General features: G+C 40.5%; 1 protein-coding gene across 14 annotated transcripts in view; it reads left to right on the top strand.

Moving 5' to 3' along the window:
• Positions 1-16,670, top strand: part of LOC124140981 (FERM domain-containing protein 8-like) — a 36,322-nt gene extending 19,652 nt beyond the window's left edge. For all 14 annotated transcript variants that reach the window (XM_048403689.1, XM_048403688.1, XM_048403687.1 and 11 more), the window contains 9 exons: positions 4-105; positions 741-799; positions 3,769-3,935; positions 6,581-6,793; positions 8,499-8,631; positions 10,091-10,246; positions 12,786-12,894; positions 13,706-13,774; positions 14,787-16,670. In XM_048403689.1, coding sequence (XP_048259646.1) covers positions 4-105; positions 741-799; positions 3,769-3,935; positions 6,581-6,793; positions 8,499-8,631; positions 10,091-10,246; positions 12,786-12,894; positions 13,706-13,774; positions 14,787-14,803 — 1,025 coding nt within the window. In that variant the 3' untranslated portion in view covers positions 14,804-16,670. The remainder of the gene's footprint in view (positions 1-3; positions 106-740; positions 800-3,768; positions 3,936-6,580; positions 6,794-8,498; positions 8,632-10,090; positions 10,247-12,785; positions 12,895-13,705; positions 13,775-14,786) is intronic.
• The last annotated feature ends 273 nt before the right edge of the window (positions 16,671-16,943 follow it).

Here is a 16,943-nt window from a genome sequence, read left to right as displayed (position 1 = left end):
CAGAGATCAGGTTAAAGAAAAATCATCAGCCACATCAAGTTGTGCAGAAATGGGATGAGTTGTGTGTTCTGTATACCGATGCCAAGTTGTCTGACATTGAGAAAAGTGAGTACCACAGTACAGGGTTGTTAAGAATTATGTGTAGGCTACATCTGTGCTGTGTGTGAGCTGCATCTGAGCTGTGTGTGTGTTGTGTGTAAGCTGTGTGAGCTGCATCTGAGCTGTACATGAACTGCATCTGAGCTGTGTGTTGTGTGTAAGCTGTGTGAGCTGTCTCTGACCTGTGTGTGAGTTGTGTGTATGTTTGATTGTCTGCTGCATCTGAGCTGTGTGTGTGTTGTGTGTAAGCTGTGTGAGTTATGTATCCTGTATATATGGCATTGCCTGTATATTATGCATATGCTTGAAGATAAGCTGGTTTAAAAGTCATGTGACACACCATGCAGCGTTGTTGAAGTAACACGATTGTGGATGTCATGTGTAATAACAGCAGGTAGATTGCATAGCTGGTGTCACAGCTTATCAGCAAGCTTGTCAAAAAAAAATGCCTCTGGCTACAGCTTATCCTATAGTGTGAACGATAAGGAAATTATGACATGAGTGTATCCTACAGATTTTGCATGAATGCTGACTCATTTCTTAAAATCAATGGGATACAAAATGACATAATTTCTATTTGACACGACTCTTGGATAGTCAGGTACATGTCCCTAGTCACTGAGACTGTTCTGTTTGTGCAGGTGAGCCAGTTCTGATGATGCAGAGAGACGTCTTCTATCCCAAGTATAAAGAAAAAACTGTGAGCAGCACCTTTCTCTACTCAGAAGAAAACTGATTTTATGATATTTGATGTAGAACTTTCAATTCCTTCTAAGTTGGGTGTATAGCTGATAAATAAGTAATGAATAATGTAAGCTGATGGCTGAGTATTCACTCTTCATTTCACATGGGAAGTTACTGTGACAATATAACAGGAAGGATCATTTCACATAGGGAGTTACCGTGACAATATAACAGGAAGGATCATTTCACATAGGGAGTTACCATGACAATACAACAGTAAGGATCATTTCACATAGGGAGTTACCGTGACAATATAACAGCAAGGATCATTTCACATAGGAAGTTACTGTGACAATATAACAGTAAGGATCATTTCACATAGGGAGTTACTGTGACAATATAACAGTAAGGATCATTTCACATAGGGAGTTACTGTGACAATATATCAGGAAGGATCATTTCACATAGGGAGTTACCATGACAATACAACAGTAAGGATCATTTCACATAGGGAGTTACCGTGACAATATAACAGCAAGGATCATTTCACATAGGAAGTTACTGTGACAATATAACAGGAAGGATCATTTCACATAGGGAGTTACTGTGACAATATAACAGTAAGGATCATTTCACATAGGGAGTTACCATGACAATACAACAGTAAGGATCATTTCACATAGGGAGTTACCATGACAATATAACAGTAAGGATCATTTCACATAGGGAGTTACCGTGACAATAAAACAGTAAGGATAATTTCACATAGGGAGTTACCGTGACAATATAACAGTAAGGATCATTTCACATAGGGAGTTACTGTGACAATATATCAGGAAGGATCATTTCACATAGGGAGTTACCATGACAATACAACAGTAAGGATCATTTCACATAGGGAGTTACCATGACAATATAACAGTAAGGATCATTTCACATAGGGAGTTATCGTGACAATATAACAGTAAGGATCATTTCACATAGGAAGTTACCATGACAATATAACAGTAAGGATCATTTCACATAGGAAGTTACCATGACAATATAACAGCAAGGATCATTTCACATAGGGAGTTACCATGACAATATACCAGTAAGGTTCATTTCACATAGGGAGTTACTGTGACAATATACCAGTAAGGATCATTTCACATTGGGAGTTACCATGACAATATACCAGTAAGGATCATTTCACATAGGGAGTTACTGTGACAATATACCAGTAAGGATCATTTCACATAGGGAGTTACCGTGACAATATGCCAGTAAGGATCATGTCACATCAGGAGTTACTGTGACAATATACCAGTAAGGATCAGTTCACATAGGGAGTTACCATGACAATATAACAGTAAGGATCTTTTTACATAGGGAGTTACCATGACAATATACCAGTAAGGATCATTTCACATAGGGAGTTACCGTGACAATATACCAGTAAGGATCATTTCACATAGGGAGATACTGTGACAACATAACAGTAAGGATCATTTCATATAGGGAGTTACCGTGACAATATACCAGTAAGGATCATGTCACATTTGGAGTTACCGCAACAACATAACAGTAAGGATCATTTCACATAGGGAGTTACTGTGACAACATAACAGTAAGGATCGTTTCACATCGGGAGTAACTGTGACAACATAACAGTAAGGATCATTTCACATCGGGAGTAACTGTGACAACATAACAGTAAGGATCGTTTCACATCGGGAATTACCGTGACAATATGGTAGTAATTTTGTCCATCTCACCATTGTGGAAAAATTGTCAACACATGCAGGGTAGATTATTTTGATGTAACTTTGTTGATAAAACAAACATAGATATATGATGTGCAATAGATTGTTTATGTCAACATAACATGCAGCGTTCACACTCGATTCCGTCATGTCCATCTGGCACAAGATTATTGTATTTCAGTGAAGTGACTTTTGTCTGCAGACATTTAACAGCAAGAGTAGATTGTTAACGTTGATCAACCTACAGACAGGAACTAGTTTCAAGTTGATCATGTTGATTAACAAATTCAAGTCCACTGCCTGCTGGCATCGCAGACCTGTGGCTTACTTCCTAAAAAGATGGTACAGTAAATCCTGTTTTGAATAGTGAAGCCGCCTTCCATTTTGGCCACTGGTCTGAAGCTCGAATAAGCCTCCTTATCTGGTATGGGTAAAACCTAAGACAACCTACATGTGAATTCTGCTAAAACATATCTAACATACCGTATTTGACGTAATAAGCGCCCAGGGCACTCTCAAAATTAGAAATAGGGGGCTCTTATTAGAATATTATTTTGGTGGAAAAAAACAGAATTGAAAGATAAACTTTGTGGTTTATGCTGACAGCCTGAAATGTTTATATACGACATATATTTTTCCAGAATTTAATTGCCCATAATTAAGGGTGCATATAGCACACGAGTGCATATTATACGCGAGTAAATAAGTCTTGTGTACATTGATCAATCGGAAGGGGTGCTACTTGGGATTGTTCACTTGCCAATATATTAGCAAATATCGCCGTGGGCGCTTATTAGAGCGGGCGCTTATTACGTCGAATACGGTAGCTGGAGCAAGTGGGTTGAATTTTTTGGCACAGACTGAGACAGAAGTAAGATTTGGTATAAATTTCACCATTCTAAACCGGAAAATAAGAATAACCTTATGGATAATAACAGGTGTTCTAGGATTAAGATGGTGCCAGGTAAAGAAGAGAAAATGAAACAACCACAGGAAGACACTGGTTATTTTCTTGGGAACGTCGCATCAACATGTATACACAAGAGTTACATCAACTATGTATAATGTCAACTCATGTTTGAGATTATGTGGCAATGAGGGTAATATCTTAAACAGTTTAAACATCTGATGCAGAGGAAAGCCGTAGATCTCAGATTACAGATATATAGAAAACTGGAAGAGAGATGTGATCTGTGACAGCACTGCTACATTTGTAACTTGTGGATTCTCTATGTTGCAGATTACCAATGAGGAGATCTTGTGTTTGCTGTACCACGAGGCAAAGTTCAATGTGATCGAGGGCAGGTATCCCCTCCACCCCGAGGACTATCACACTCTGGCAGGCATACAGGCCCTCATACACCTTGGCAAATACAACCCTAGGGAGCATGTGCAGGCAGAATACAGGTGTGTACAGTCAAGGAGTAGTGTGCTTTGTGTACAGGTGGGTGTGTACAGTCAGTGAGTGGTGTACTTTTTGTACAGGTGTGTACAGTCAGGGAGTAGTATACAGGTGTGTACAGTCAGGGAGTAGTGTACAGGTGTGTACAGTCAGGGAGTAGTGTACAGGTGTGTACAGTCAGGGAGTAGTGTACAGGTGTGTACAGTCAGGGAGTAGTGTACAGTTGTGTACAGTCAGGGAGTAGTATACAGGTGTGTACAGTCAGGGAGTAGTGTACAGGTGTGTACAGTCAGGGAGTAGTGTACAGGTGTGTACAGTCTGGGAGTAGTGTACAGGTGTGTACAGTCAGGGAGTAGTGTACAGGTGTGTACAGTCAGGGAGTAGTGTACAGGTGTGTACAGTCTGGGAGTAGTGTACAGGTGTGTACAGTCAGGGAGTAGTGTACAGGTGTGTACAGTCAGGGAGTAGTATACAGGTGTGTACAGTCAGGGAGTAGTGTACTTTGTGTACAGTTGTGTACAGTCAGGGAGTAGTATACAGGTGTGTACAGTCAGGGAGTAGTGTACAGGTGTGTACAGTCAGGGAGTAGTGTACAGGTGTGTACAGTAAGGGAGTAGTGTACAGGTGTGTACAGTCAGAGAGTAGTGTACAGGTGTGTACAGTCAGGGAGTATTGTACAGGTGTGTACAGTCAATGAGTAGTATACAGGTGTGTACAGTCAGGGAGTAGTGTACAGTTGTGTACAGTCAGGGAGTAGTATACAGGTGTGTACAGTCAGGGAGTAGTGTACAGGTGTGTACAGTCAGGGAGTAGTGTACAGGTGTGTACAGTCTGGGAGTAGTGTACAGGTGTGTACAGTCAGGGAGTAGTATACAGGTGTGTACAGTCAGGGAGTAGTATACAGGTGTGTACAGTCAGGGAGTAGTGTAGAGATGTGTACAGTCAGGGAGTAGTGTACATGTGTGTAGTCAGGGAGTAGTATACAGGTGTGTACAGTCAGGGAGTAGTGTACAGGTGTGTACAGTCAGGGAGTAGTATACAGGTGTGTACAGTCAGGGAGTAGTGTACAGTCAGGGAGTAGTGTACAGGTGTGTACAGTCAGGGAGTAGTGTACAGGTGTGTACAGTCAGGGAGTATTGTACAGGTGTGTACAGTCAGGGAGTAGTGTACAGTTGTGTACAGTCAGGGAGTAGTGTACAGGTGTGTACAGTCAGGGAGTAGTGTATAGGTGTGTACAGTCAGGGAGTAGTATACAGGTGTGTACAGTCAGGGAGTAGTGTACTTTGTGTACAGTTGTGTACAGTCAGGGAGTAGTATACAGGTGTGTACAGTCAGGGAGTAGTGTACAGGTGTGTACAGTCAGGGAGTAGTGTACAGGTGTGTACAGTCTGGGAGTAGTGTACAGGTGTGTACAGTCAGGGAGTAGTATACAGGTGTGTACAGTCAGGGAGTAGTATACAGGTGTGTACAGTCAGGGGGTAGTGTAGAGATGTGTACAGTCAGGGAGTAGTGTACAGGTGTGTAGTCAGGGAGTAGTATACAGGTGTGTACAGTCAGGGAGTAGTGTACAGGTGTGTACAGTCAGGGAGTAGTATACAGGTGTGTACAGTCAGGGAGTAGTGTACAGGTGTGTACAGTCAGGGAGTAGTGTACAGGTGTGTACAGTCAGGGAGTAGTGTACAGGTGTGTACAGTCAGGGAGTAGTGTACAGTCAGGGAGTAGTGTACAGTCAGGGAGTAGTGTACAGGTGTGTACAGTCAGGGAGTAGTGTACAGGTGTGTACAGTCAGGGAGTAGTGTACAGGTGTGTACAGTCAGGGAGTAGTGTACAGGTGTGTACAGTCAATGAGTAGTGTACTTTGTGTACAGGTGTGTAGAGTCAATGAGTAGTGTACTTTGTGTACAGGTGTGTACAGTCAATGAGTAGTTAACTTTAGTTTTGCCACAGTTACAGTCAAGGTTAGTGAGTCAGGGACATATTACATAGTTACATACTTCCAGACAGGCCTGGCCTTGTGAATAGATTTAACTACCTATATATCATCTATGCCAGAGTACCCTGAGAAGTTCCAACAAAATGGCAGCATCACTTTGGGATTCCTTACTCATGGAAGCTGACACGCTGTGCACCCGCGAAGATCCGGAGTAGAATAGGTCTTCAGCAACCCATGCTTGTCGTAAATGGCGACTGTGCTTGTCGTAAGAGGCGGCTTACAGGATCTTGCTGACTTGGTTCATGCACATCATCGTATCCAAATTGATGCTCATGATGTCAATCACTGGATTGTCTAGTCTGTATTTTTTACAGACCGCCGTTGAATTGCTGGAATATTGAGTGCAGCGTAAAACGACAAACAAACAAACCAACAGACTAACAAACATGTTGTGGTATAACTGAAATCAGACCAAATATTTCTTTTCTGGAGATGTGAACATGGACGTAAGTCTGAAATACGGATCAGTTGAACCAAGGTTGTTCTGAGTTCCAGGAATGAAGTTTCTTATTAAGGTTTGAATTCCTGTAAAGGCTGGGAGTGTGTGAACAATCAGAGGCCATGTTCTTACAGTCGAGCATATGCATGAAAAATTCATCCAATCATACTCAATGATGGAAATACATCTGCAGATGAAAGGCAACTCTATTGTTTCAGGGCAAACCTGATCAAGTTCTACCCAGACCACATGTTCCAGAAGGAGAAGTTCCTGTTCTTCACGAGGAAAGACGAGAGTGCCAAATGCGAGGAACAGTTCATGACAGCTCATGCCCGCTTGTCCGAACAGTATGAACAACAGGACGTGCAAACAGTATTGGGCAATCTCTACCGGCAATACCTGGATATATGCTGGTCTTATCCATTCTATGGGTAAGATATGCAGGCAGTATTTATGTTGTTGCACTTCTTGGTGATGTTTGTAATTTCATTAAAGGGAAACCCTCGTCTAAACATTTTAATATCTTCATTTGGGAAATTTATACATTCGGTAATCTTTTAGATTGACACTCATAGTAAACATTTGAGTTGACCATCAATTCCTTCTGTCTAACTTGTTGTGCAGGGATGTGGAATGTCAGTGCCCAACTTGCCTGACTCATGTGAGACCGTTGGACAAACAAAACAATCAGCTTCAGTTGTCTGCAGAGAACTTTAATATGTAGCAGACCTTTGGTCAATTTTGGATAACTTATTGGTAACAAGTACTACACATGTCTATACAAGTGGCATTTAGAATTGATACACATAAGGAAGAGAATTTATGGATTTCAACTTCTTTATTATGAGGAATACAATGTTTCGGAGTGCATGTATATACTTATTCCTTCATCAGGTGAATATATGCTATGAAGCAATGAACATATATGTACCTTTAAGAGCAACAAAAGTAATAACATATATAACAATGGTGGAAACTTAACAAGGGAAGCCAACAGTTAATTAGCGCTAATAGGTGATAGCAATTGACAACTGAAAGCCAGGACTTAAATTATCCCTGATTGGTAATAGGTAGTGGACAATGGACAAACAGGAGGCAGGGGTAATTAGCACTGATAGATAATAGAATGGAAATGGCAATGGCTCCTTGTAATTTCCTTTATTGACAGTTGTTGTTGTTGTTGTTGTTGGTAGACAAGACTTTGGTGGCCATACATAATGTTATGGTCTTGGTTCTTGAGGATGTGTTCGGAAATAGTGGATTTCAGGTCTTTTTTTTGACAGAGGTCTGATGTTCTTTGAGTCTGAGGGTTTCTCCCATGTGCTAATTACAATGGCCACCCACTTCATTTCTTTACCAAGTCAATTTGGAAATTTTAATTGTAACAAAAGAAATTCACACAGCATAAATATTCCTTCAATGGTGCTCTCATTATGAGTGTTGATGCCATATAAAATATTATATAAAATATTCACAACAGTATGATGATGCAGCCTTCATTATCTACATTCAGAACTGGTCATTCTAAATTCATTTTTGGGAGACCCATGAAGATCTGGGGTAGAACAGGTCTTCAGCAACCCATGCTTGCCGTAAAAGGCGACTATGCTTTTTGTAAGAGGCAACTAACGAGATCGGCTGGTCAGTGTCCACGATGTGCTGAAGGGTATCTGTTGCTCAGGAGACACATGACGATCCGGGTTTGAATAGGTCTTCAAGAGCCAACTATGCTTGTCGTAAGAGGCGACTAACGGGATCAGATGGTCAGGCTCGCTGACTTGCTTGATGAATGTCATCGTCTCCCAATTGCGTGGATCGATGTTCATGATGTCAATCACTGGATTGTCTGGTCCAGACTGGATTATTTACAGACCAGTCATATAGTTGGAATATTGCTGAGTGCAGCATTAAACAACGAACAAACAAACAAACAAACAAAACATTTTTGGAATATAGAAATCAGATATGGCCATACTCAGAATTTAGAAACCTTTATTAGATTAGAAAAATCACCCTACATAACTTCAAATGGAGGTGTTGAGGTATTGCATCCGATTTCAATGAAATTAGTATGTAGTGCCACTGAACATATACCTAAGTCTAAAGACAAGTAAGAATTTCTGTATCCTTCCTCAGGAGTGCCTTCTTCAAAGGACAGGTGGAGACGCCTACGCGCAAGTTCATGAAGATGATCAAGAGTGCACCAGATACCAAGGTGCTCGTGGCGATCAACACAGAGGGTGTGAGCATCATAGACAAAGAAAAGGAGGTGAGTGCCGCTTCCTCCGTGTCAGACGCTCAACTGTCTTTGTAACCTATTTTACTTTAAATAGTTAACGTCAAATTTCAAACTTCTGTTCTTTGATGTTGTTAGTTTTGATGATGTGTCCTGTAAAAACTAAAATATTTACCTTCTGACAGGATCAGGTGATCAGGCTCGCTGACTTGGTTGACGCATGTCATCGATCCCAATTGCGTGGATCGATGCTCATGATATCAATCACTGGATTGTCTGGTCCAGACTCGATTATTTACAGACCGCCATCATATAGCTGGAATATTGCTGAGTGCGGCGTTAAACAACAAACCAAAGCAAAACCAAAACCTGCTATGTTTAAAAAAATTGAGCAATAAGTTAAGCCCTGACTGAGTGTTGCTTTCCATGTGTTATGGTGGATGACACAAAAATGAGGTTTTGCACATTAAATTTATGTTGGGGAAAAAACTAGGGTCTCTACGACGTGATTAGCAAATACAGTTTGCACTCAGCTGTCCCTACCACTTCTTAGACAGTTTGCCGGCTCATGTAAGTTATCTCCCTTTGTCAGTATTTGGCCAAGCTCCTTCCCCACGTGACACCTTCATTACATTCTCCATAACATCGCTGCTACCAAGGTGGACACAGCCATTACAAGAATCCTGTAATTTGCCCTCTAACCTCAAATGTAGTAATGTTTATACTTTTGTTTACGTCTTTGGGAATGCCTTTGGGAATTTTTTTATGACTGACCAGATTTCCCGGATGAATTTACCTTTCTGTTTGCTTGATCAGATTGGTTCGAGTTTGCAGACTAAGGGAAAATCACCCAACTTCCCCCTTACATTCTTATTGCAATGAAGCAGAAATTCAAATTGACAAACAAAGAAAATAATTTAGCAGTGGTAAGGGTATTCGACGTCACAGCATCCATCACTTGTTTGTGAACATAACGGTCAGTCGGCTGCGAGTTCAACCCCAAGCATGGTTGTGGCCACCTATCACAGTGGGGAGTTTTGACTGGTGGCAGCGATCGTATAGAGAGCTCCACGAACACGCTATCACTGTGAGGAGCTTGGTATTTTGCATGCTGACGCCTTTGTGAGGGCTTAAGTATTAGGGGTAAACTGATTCAGTGCTGACTGGCTCTCTTCCATTGTTAATGTCATGGTTAGTAGAAAAAAAGAAGAAAAGTATGAACTAAGTGTGTTTCGAGAGCTGGAAGGAGTGTGCATCCTCTTTTATACCAAACATTTGGAAGTTTATAGCAGATCATTAAGCTTGACATTTGTGTTGACAAAGAACAATAATTAGGACTTGGAACCAGCTCAAACCATCACCAAGCAAGTGTAATGTAACATCAAATATTTGTTTTCCTTGCACAGGTAAACAATTAAAAAGGGTTTGAAATTAATGATTTCTATGCATTGAGTAGAGAGATGTCATGTTCCTGACTGTGCTGTTGTTGTAGACCCTGCTGCTGCATGCACCGTTTGACCAGTTGCTGTGGGAGTTCCGCGAGGCCGAGTTTGACGGCGATGATGACATCATGCCCTCCCTGTTCCTGCAGTTCCTTGTCGAGGGAGAACAGGAAGTCACGAAGCTGCTACAAGTCTATTCAAGAGAGGTACTGTCTTCCTGATTTCTTTGTGCTTGTTGATTTCTGTCCTCCATATTGTCTACTCTTCACAGGTTTAAAATGCACCACATTTCTCCATCACACGTGAATACAAAGAGGGTGTGAGCATCATAGACAAAGAAAAGGAGGTGAGTGCTGCGCTCTCCGTGTCAGACGCTCAACTGTCTTTGTAACCTATTTTGCTTTAGTTAACATCAAATTTCAAACTTCCTGTCCTGTAAAAACTAAAATATTTACCTGCTGACAGGATCGGGTGATCAGGCTCGCTGACTTGGTTGAAGCATGTCATCGATCCCAATTGCGTGGATCGATGCTCATGATATTAATCACTGGATTGTCTGGTCCAGACTTGATTATTTACAGACCGCCATCATATAGCTGGAATATTGGTAGAAGTGATGTGTGTCTTTTTATTTAGGTGATGAAATGAGGCCATTCTCAGGGAAGCCAAATTGGGTGTTCTGGAAATACCACCAATGCCTTATATTGAATGTGGAGCCGTCAGCTGCACATGTTGCATGAGAAATATTACCGTTTGTGCAATGTAATCTGAGCGTTCATTGGTTGGAGCTCACTAGTTTCCCTCTCGCAAGATCCAGACAATGACTATTTTGATGGTTAAAAATAGTGATTTCTGTGTGAAGTCTTGATGGTGTATCCTCCCTCACAATCAGAATTTCAATTCAAGATTCACAGTATAAACAGAAATCTGTTTTTGTGTCTGTTTTCTGTTTCCTGAAATTGTCAGCCACGATTTTTATGACAATAATTCACTGGATCATGACATTATGGATGGATTCAATGAATAGAGCTCAATTCTAGTTTAGTTCTTGATGTCATTTGGGCCATGTGGGAAACAGACATCATCTCAGTATAATAAGCATAATTATCAACTGCTAAAATGCATCAGCAAATTTGAGTCAGCAGCAAACAAGAAGGGTTTTGAATGACTTAAGTCTGCCAGATGTGCCCAGCTTTGTTTTTTATGTCTCTTGGCTAATTACTAGATGTACATACCAGAGTAGATGTGATTTGCTATGTTGTGTGTCTCATGCTCATGATGTGCTGTGTTGTGTGTGTTGTTCCTGATGTGCTGTGTTGTGTTTGTGTGTGTGTGTGTGTGTGTGTGTGTGTGTGTGTGTGTGTGTGTGTGTGTGTGTGTGTGTGTGTGTGTGTGTGTGTGTGTGTGTGTGTGTGTGTGTGTTGTTCATGGTGTGCTGTGTTGTGTGTGTTGTTCCTGATGTGCTGTGTTGTGTTTGTGTGTGTGTGTGATTGTGTTTGTGTTTGTGTGTGTGTGTGTGTGTGTGTGTGTGTGTGTGTGTGTGTGTGTGTGTGTGTGTGTGTGTGTGTGTGTGTGTGTGTGTGGTTCATGGTGTGCTGTGTTGTGTGTGTTGTTCCTGATGTGCTGTGTTGTGTGTGTGTGTGTGTGTGTGTGTGTGTGTGTGTGTGTTGTTCATGGTGTGCTGTGTTGTGTGTGTTGTTCCTGATGTGCTGTGTTGTGTTTGTGTGTGTTTGTGTTTGTGTGTGTGTGTGTGTGTGTGTGTGTGTTGTTCATGATGTGCTGTGTTGTGTGTGTGTGTTGTTCATGATGTGCAATGTTGTGTATCTCATTATCCTGATGTGCAATGTTGTGTGTCTCATTATCCTGATGTGCAATGTTGTGTGTCTCATTATCCTGATGTGCAATGTTGTGTGTCTCATTATCCTGATGTGCAATGTTGTGTGTCTCATGTTCATGATGTGCTGCGTTGTGTGTGTTGTTCATGATGTGCAATGTTGTGTATCTCATTATCCTGATGTGCTATGTTGTGTGTCTCATTATCCTGATGTGCAATGTTGTGTGTCTCATGTTCATAATGTGCTGCGTTGTGTGTGTTGTTCATGATGTGCAATGTTGTGTATCTCATTATCCTGATGTGCTATGTTGTGTGTCTCATTATCCTGATGTGCTATGTTGTGTGTCTCATTATCCTGATGTGCTATGTTGTGTGTCTCATTATCCTGATGTGCAATGTTGTGTGTCTCATGTTCATAATGTGCTGCGTTGTGTGTGTTGTTCATGATGTGCAATGTTGTGTATCTCATTATCCTGATGTGCTACGTTGTGTGTCTCATTATCCTGATGTGCAATGTTGTGTGTCTCATGTTCATGATGTGCTGCGTTGTGTGTGTTGTTCATGATGTGCAATGTTGTGTATCTCATTATCCTGATGTGCTACGTTGTGTGTCTCATTATCCTGATGTGCAATGTTGTGTGTCTCATGTTCATGATGTGCTGCGTTGTGTGTGTTGTTCATGATGTGCTATGTTGTGTATCTCATGTTCCTGATGTACTATGTTGTGTATCTCATGTTCCTGATGTGCAATGTTGTGTGTCTCATGTTCATAATGTGCTGCGTTGTGTGTGTTGTTCATGATGTGCTGCGTTGTGTGTGTTGTTCATGATGTGCAATGTTGTGTGTCTCATGTTCCTGATGTGCTATGTTGTGTATCTCATGTTCCTGATGTACTATGTTGTATGTTGCAGGCTAAGCTGATGAATGCATTGATCAACACTTGTGTCATGAAGAAGAAGCTGAGTAGGAAGGAAGATGGTGTAGACTTTGTCGATGCGGGGCTGTTCCCTGGTAGAAATGGTGAGTACTGTAGAAGACTGTAGGCTTTGTTAGGCCAGGCTTTTTTTTATTTTTAGGATTACGGATTTTTCAGCACAAAGTCCAAGGTTGGAGGAGCGAAAAAAAAAAGACAGATGCATAAATTCTTTAATGCAGAATGCCTCTGGCATACTTTATGAACATATTCTGTGCTCAAAAGACCGCCATTTGTGACGATAAAGCCCCTTGTAACAATAAAAATTCTAACAATAAAAATTCTACCACTAGTTGTCAAGGGAGGCTATTCATGTTCAGCAAAGATCGATTATGTATCTCTTTACTAGTTTACAATGGTAAATTCATATGTGTTTTATTAAAAGGTGATGATAACAATTAAAATAACTCACTACGCGACTATCGGCAGGGGAAAAAAATGGAAATCTGATTTTTGTTTTTACATTTTCTCAAAATTAGAGTCTGCGGGTCCGTAATCCGAAAAATATAAAACACCTGGCCTTAGAAGATGGTGTAGGCTATATAGAATAGGTTGTAGGCTTTGTTAGAAGACTTTGTAGACTTTAAAGAAGATGGTGTAGGCTTTATAGAATAGGGTGTAGGCTTTATAGAAGATGGTGTTGCTTTATAGAAGATGGTGTAGAGTTAGTAGAAGATGGTTTAGATTATAAAGAAGATGACACAGACTTTGTAGAGGATGGCGTAGAATTTAAAAGGATGGTTCGTATGTGAGTGCATATCAATATGGAGATATGTACCTGGGATGCATGTGTAGTGCCCTATATAACGCCACAATAGTGACACGATAGTGACATTGTACATGCTCCTGTTGTTGCAGATACCTCTCATGCCTCCAAGGTATGTAATAAGCTGGACAAGCTCTGTTTGACAACCTACACAAAGAAAGGTGAGTCCCTTGTACCATTTCCTATATGTTTGGAATACAAAACGGTCATGAGACAGATTTAACAACTAGGATGCTGTAATTCTATTGCTGAACTCATGTTAACATCATGGGTACATTATGATTTGTCTCATTGTAGTGCAGGTCTATACTTTTCCTTACACAATTACGAATTCAGCCATTCCTAATTTCCCCCATTTTACATCTTAGTCTTAATCCTTTACAGATTAGCTGTTTCCATGTTCATGGAATGTACTTCAACACTTTTCTTGTTGGAATTATGTACTCACTTATTTTAGTGTCTCTGGTTGTCATCTTTCATTCACTGTTGGAAAACAAAACCATGTACAAAAAACGTAGTCATCTTTAAAATCTGGAATTAATGAAAAACATCTTTTGTGGCGTTGGTTTGGTTCCATCAGAATGGTGGCATCGTTTGCAGTCTTTGTAAAACATTCTCTATGAATGGTAACCAACATGTATTTATCATCCAAAACTGGCTCCCACCGGAGATATCGCTGCAATGAAATTACATCACAATGCTTTGCAGACCATTGTGACATCACTGGTTACCATGACGTCACAATCAAATGACATCACTAATGGCTCTGCTACTGAAGCTGTTAGCAGTACTTTTTACACTGAAGACACTGCTAATTAATGTCTACAAATTGAAAAAGTTGGAAGAATGATGTTGGATGATAAATAAAATCGTTGATAAAAGTGGCAAAAATCCTTGGCAAGCCTCGGAATTTTTCCACTTTTATCAACTCGTGTTGATATATTTGATATCAAAAGACACTATGAGATTCTCTATATGTGTCTTAAGTGTAAAATGTATATATGTTTACAACTTCTGGATTTAATCAATCTAAGAATTCAATAATAAATTTGATCTAAGACAATAGCCACTCAAGATTAATTCACATTGAAATGAAACATCCAGACTTCAAACATAAGGGCCTGTAAAGCTATTGGTGTTTTATTGGGTTGACACCCTGTTCTGTGTTCCCAGGTGAATGCATAGACTGAGTCAACAGCAGCACCATCTGCACAGAACGTCTCAGGGGAGGTAATCTCAAGTGCTACACTACAGAGCAACCACGGGATCAACTGGTACACACACTGAAGAATAACCTGGACAGGCCCATATTCAGTCTGTGGGTCTGCATAAATTAGATTGTGTCATCCTGGCTAACCCCATCCATATTTTTCATCCATAGATCAGGTTGTGTTAATCTTTACAGACTTGCATTCAGTCTGTGCATAGAGCAGGTTGTGTTGACCTGGGTAGACCAACATTCAGTTTGCAGGTCTAATCCTGTGCATATAGCAGGTCGTGTTGACCTGGGTAGACCAATATTCAGTCTGCAGGTCTAACCCTGTGCATATAGCAGGTCATGTTGACCTGGGTAGACCAACATTCAGTCTGCAGGTCTAACCCTGTGCATATAGCAGGTGGTGTTGACCTGGGTAGACTATCATTCAGTCTGTGGGCCTATCCCAGTGCATAGAGCATGTCTTGTTGACCTGGACAGACCCACATTCAGCCTGTATGTCTAACCCTGTGCATAGAGCAAGTCAGGTTGACCTGGAAAGACCTCACATTTGGTCTGTAGGTCTAACCCTGTGCATATAGCAGGTCTTGTTGACCTGGACAGACCCACATTCAGTTTGTGGGTCTGTCTCAGTGCATAGAGCAGTTCGTGTTGACCTGGAAAGACCTCACATTTGGTCTGTAGGTCTATGTGCATGGGTCAGGTCATGTTGGACCTTTATAGTCAGTTAACTCAAGTCACAAGTCACACAACATTGTTATTCTCCAATGTGTTTACCACTGATAAATTGGACAATTAATTGCTCGGACGCACTTCATTGACATTGTGATATTGTGATGGACTGAAAGTGACATTCTTGAAACTTGTTGTGAATTGAAAGCAGAACAGGAACTGCAAGTAAGACATTACAATGGCACATATTTGCAATATGTATTATTTTGCCATTATTAATTATTACATATCATGTCACTACTTTCAAATTTCCAGTGTTTTGTCAGATGTTTTTTTGTGTCTATACTGAGCAATGTTATATTTCCTCTCAGCTTCTCCAGGATATCAAGATAAATGTTTATGTATTGGAGTAATATCATCTTCGATGATCTAGTGCAGTATATCTCCATTCTGTTATGGTAAATACCATGGACATTTTCACTGTTCCATTCATATAATATGATGCTAATAATAGTCATCTGGTCACATTACACTCATGGGTGAAATTCTTTGCTAAGGCTAAAAAAAATAAAAGTCTTGGTTCTCAGGCACCGCCCGCATCATGATAAAGTCTGACGCTAGTTCCGTTTTTATTTCCATTTAAAAAAAATAAATCCTAATACTTGAAAACAATGCAATCCAATAGCAGGCAGTTACTTCCCTTTACATGCGCACTGCTTTACTGTGCATCTTGTGTTATGGTCATGGCGCCAGTAAGAGTTTGTATGCTTCTTTATGTAGAGAGTCCCGTTCCCAGGTTGATGGTACACAACTGTTTATTTGGTTACATACTAGTAATAGTAAGCCAAAAAACAAAACCTCTGCCCGCCCGCACTACTTTTTCAAAAGTCATTGCCTGAGAATCAATTCTTTTATTTTTTTAAGCCTAAGTTAGTGATTAGAGAGATGATATGGTGACATCACTTTTGAAATGAAGCTTTGGTGATGAATGGTTCCAGGGTATTTATCATAGTAGATATAATACCCTTGATAATCGCGATGGTGTACCGTATTCGACGTAATTAGAAATAGGGGGCTCTTATTAGAATATTATTTTGGTGGAAAAAACAGAGTTGAAAGATAAATTTCATGGTTTATGCTGACGGTCTGAACTGTTTATATACGACAGATATATTTTTCCAGAATTTAATTGCCCATAATTAAGGGTGCATATAACACACACGTGCGTATTATACACGAATATATAAGTCTTGTGTACATTGATCAATCGGAAGGGGTGCTAAATGGGATTGTTCACTTGCCAATATATTAGCAAATATCGCCACGGGTGCTTATTAGAGCGGGGCGCTTATTACGTCAAATATGGTAATGTGTCCTTCATTGTGAAATATGAAGAGATCATAGAAGCTGGAGCGTGATATGGAGAGACTGTTGTCTAATGT

This window comes from Haliotis rufescens, unplaced genomic scaffold (genome assembly GCF_023055435.1).
Source record: "Haliotis rufescens isolate VD_foot unplaced genomic scaffold, xgHalRufe1.0.p SCAF_3, whole genome shotgun sequence".
Lineage (NCBI taxonomy): Eukaryota > Metazoa > Mollusca > Gastropoda > Lepetellida > Haliotidae > Haliotis > Haliotis rufescens.
The sequence above is the reverse complement of the archived record's forward strand: the minus strand, read 5'-3'. Positions and strand labels throughout refer to the sequence as shown.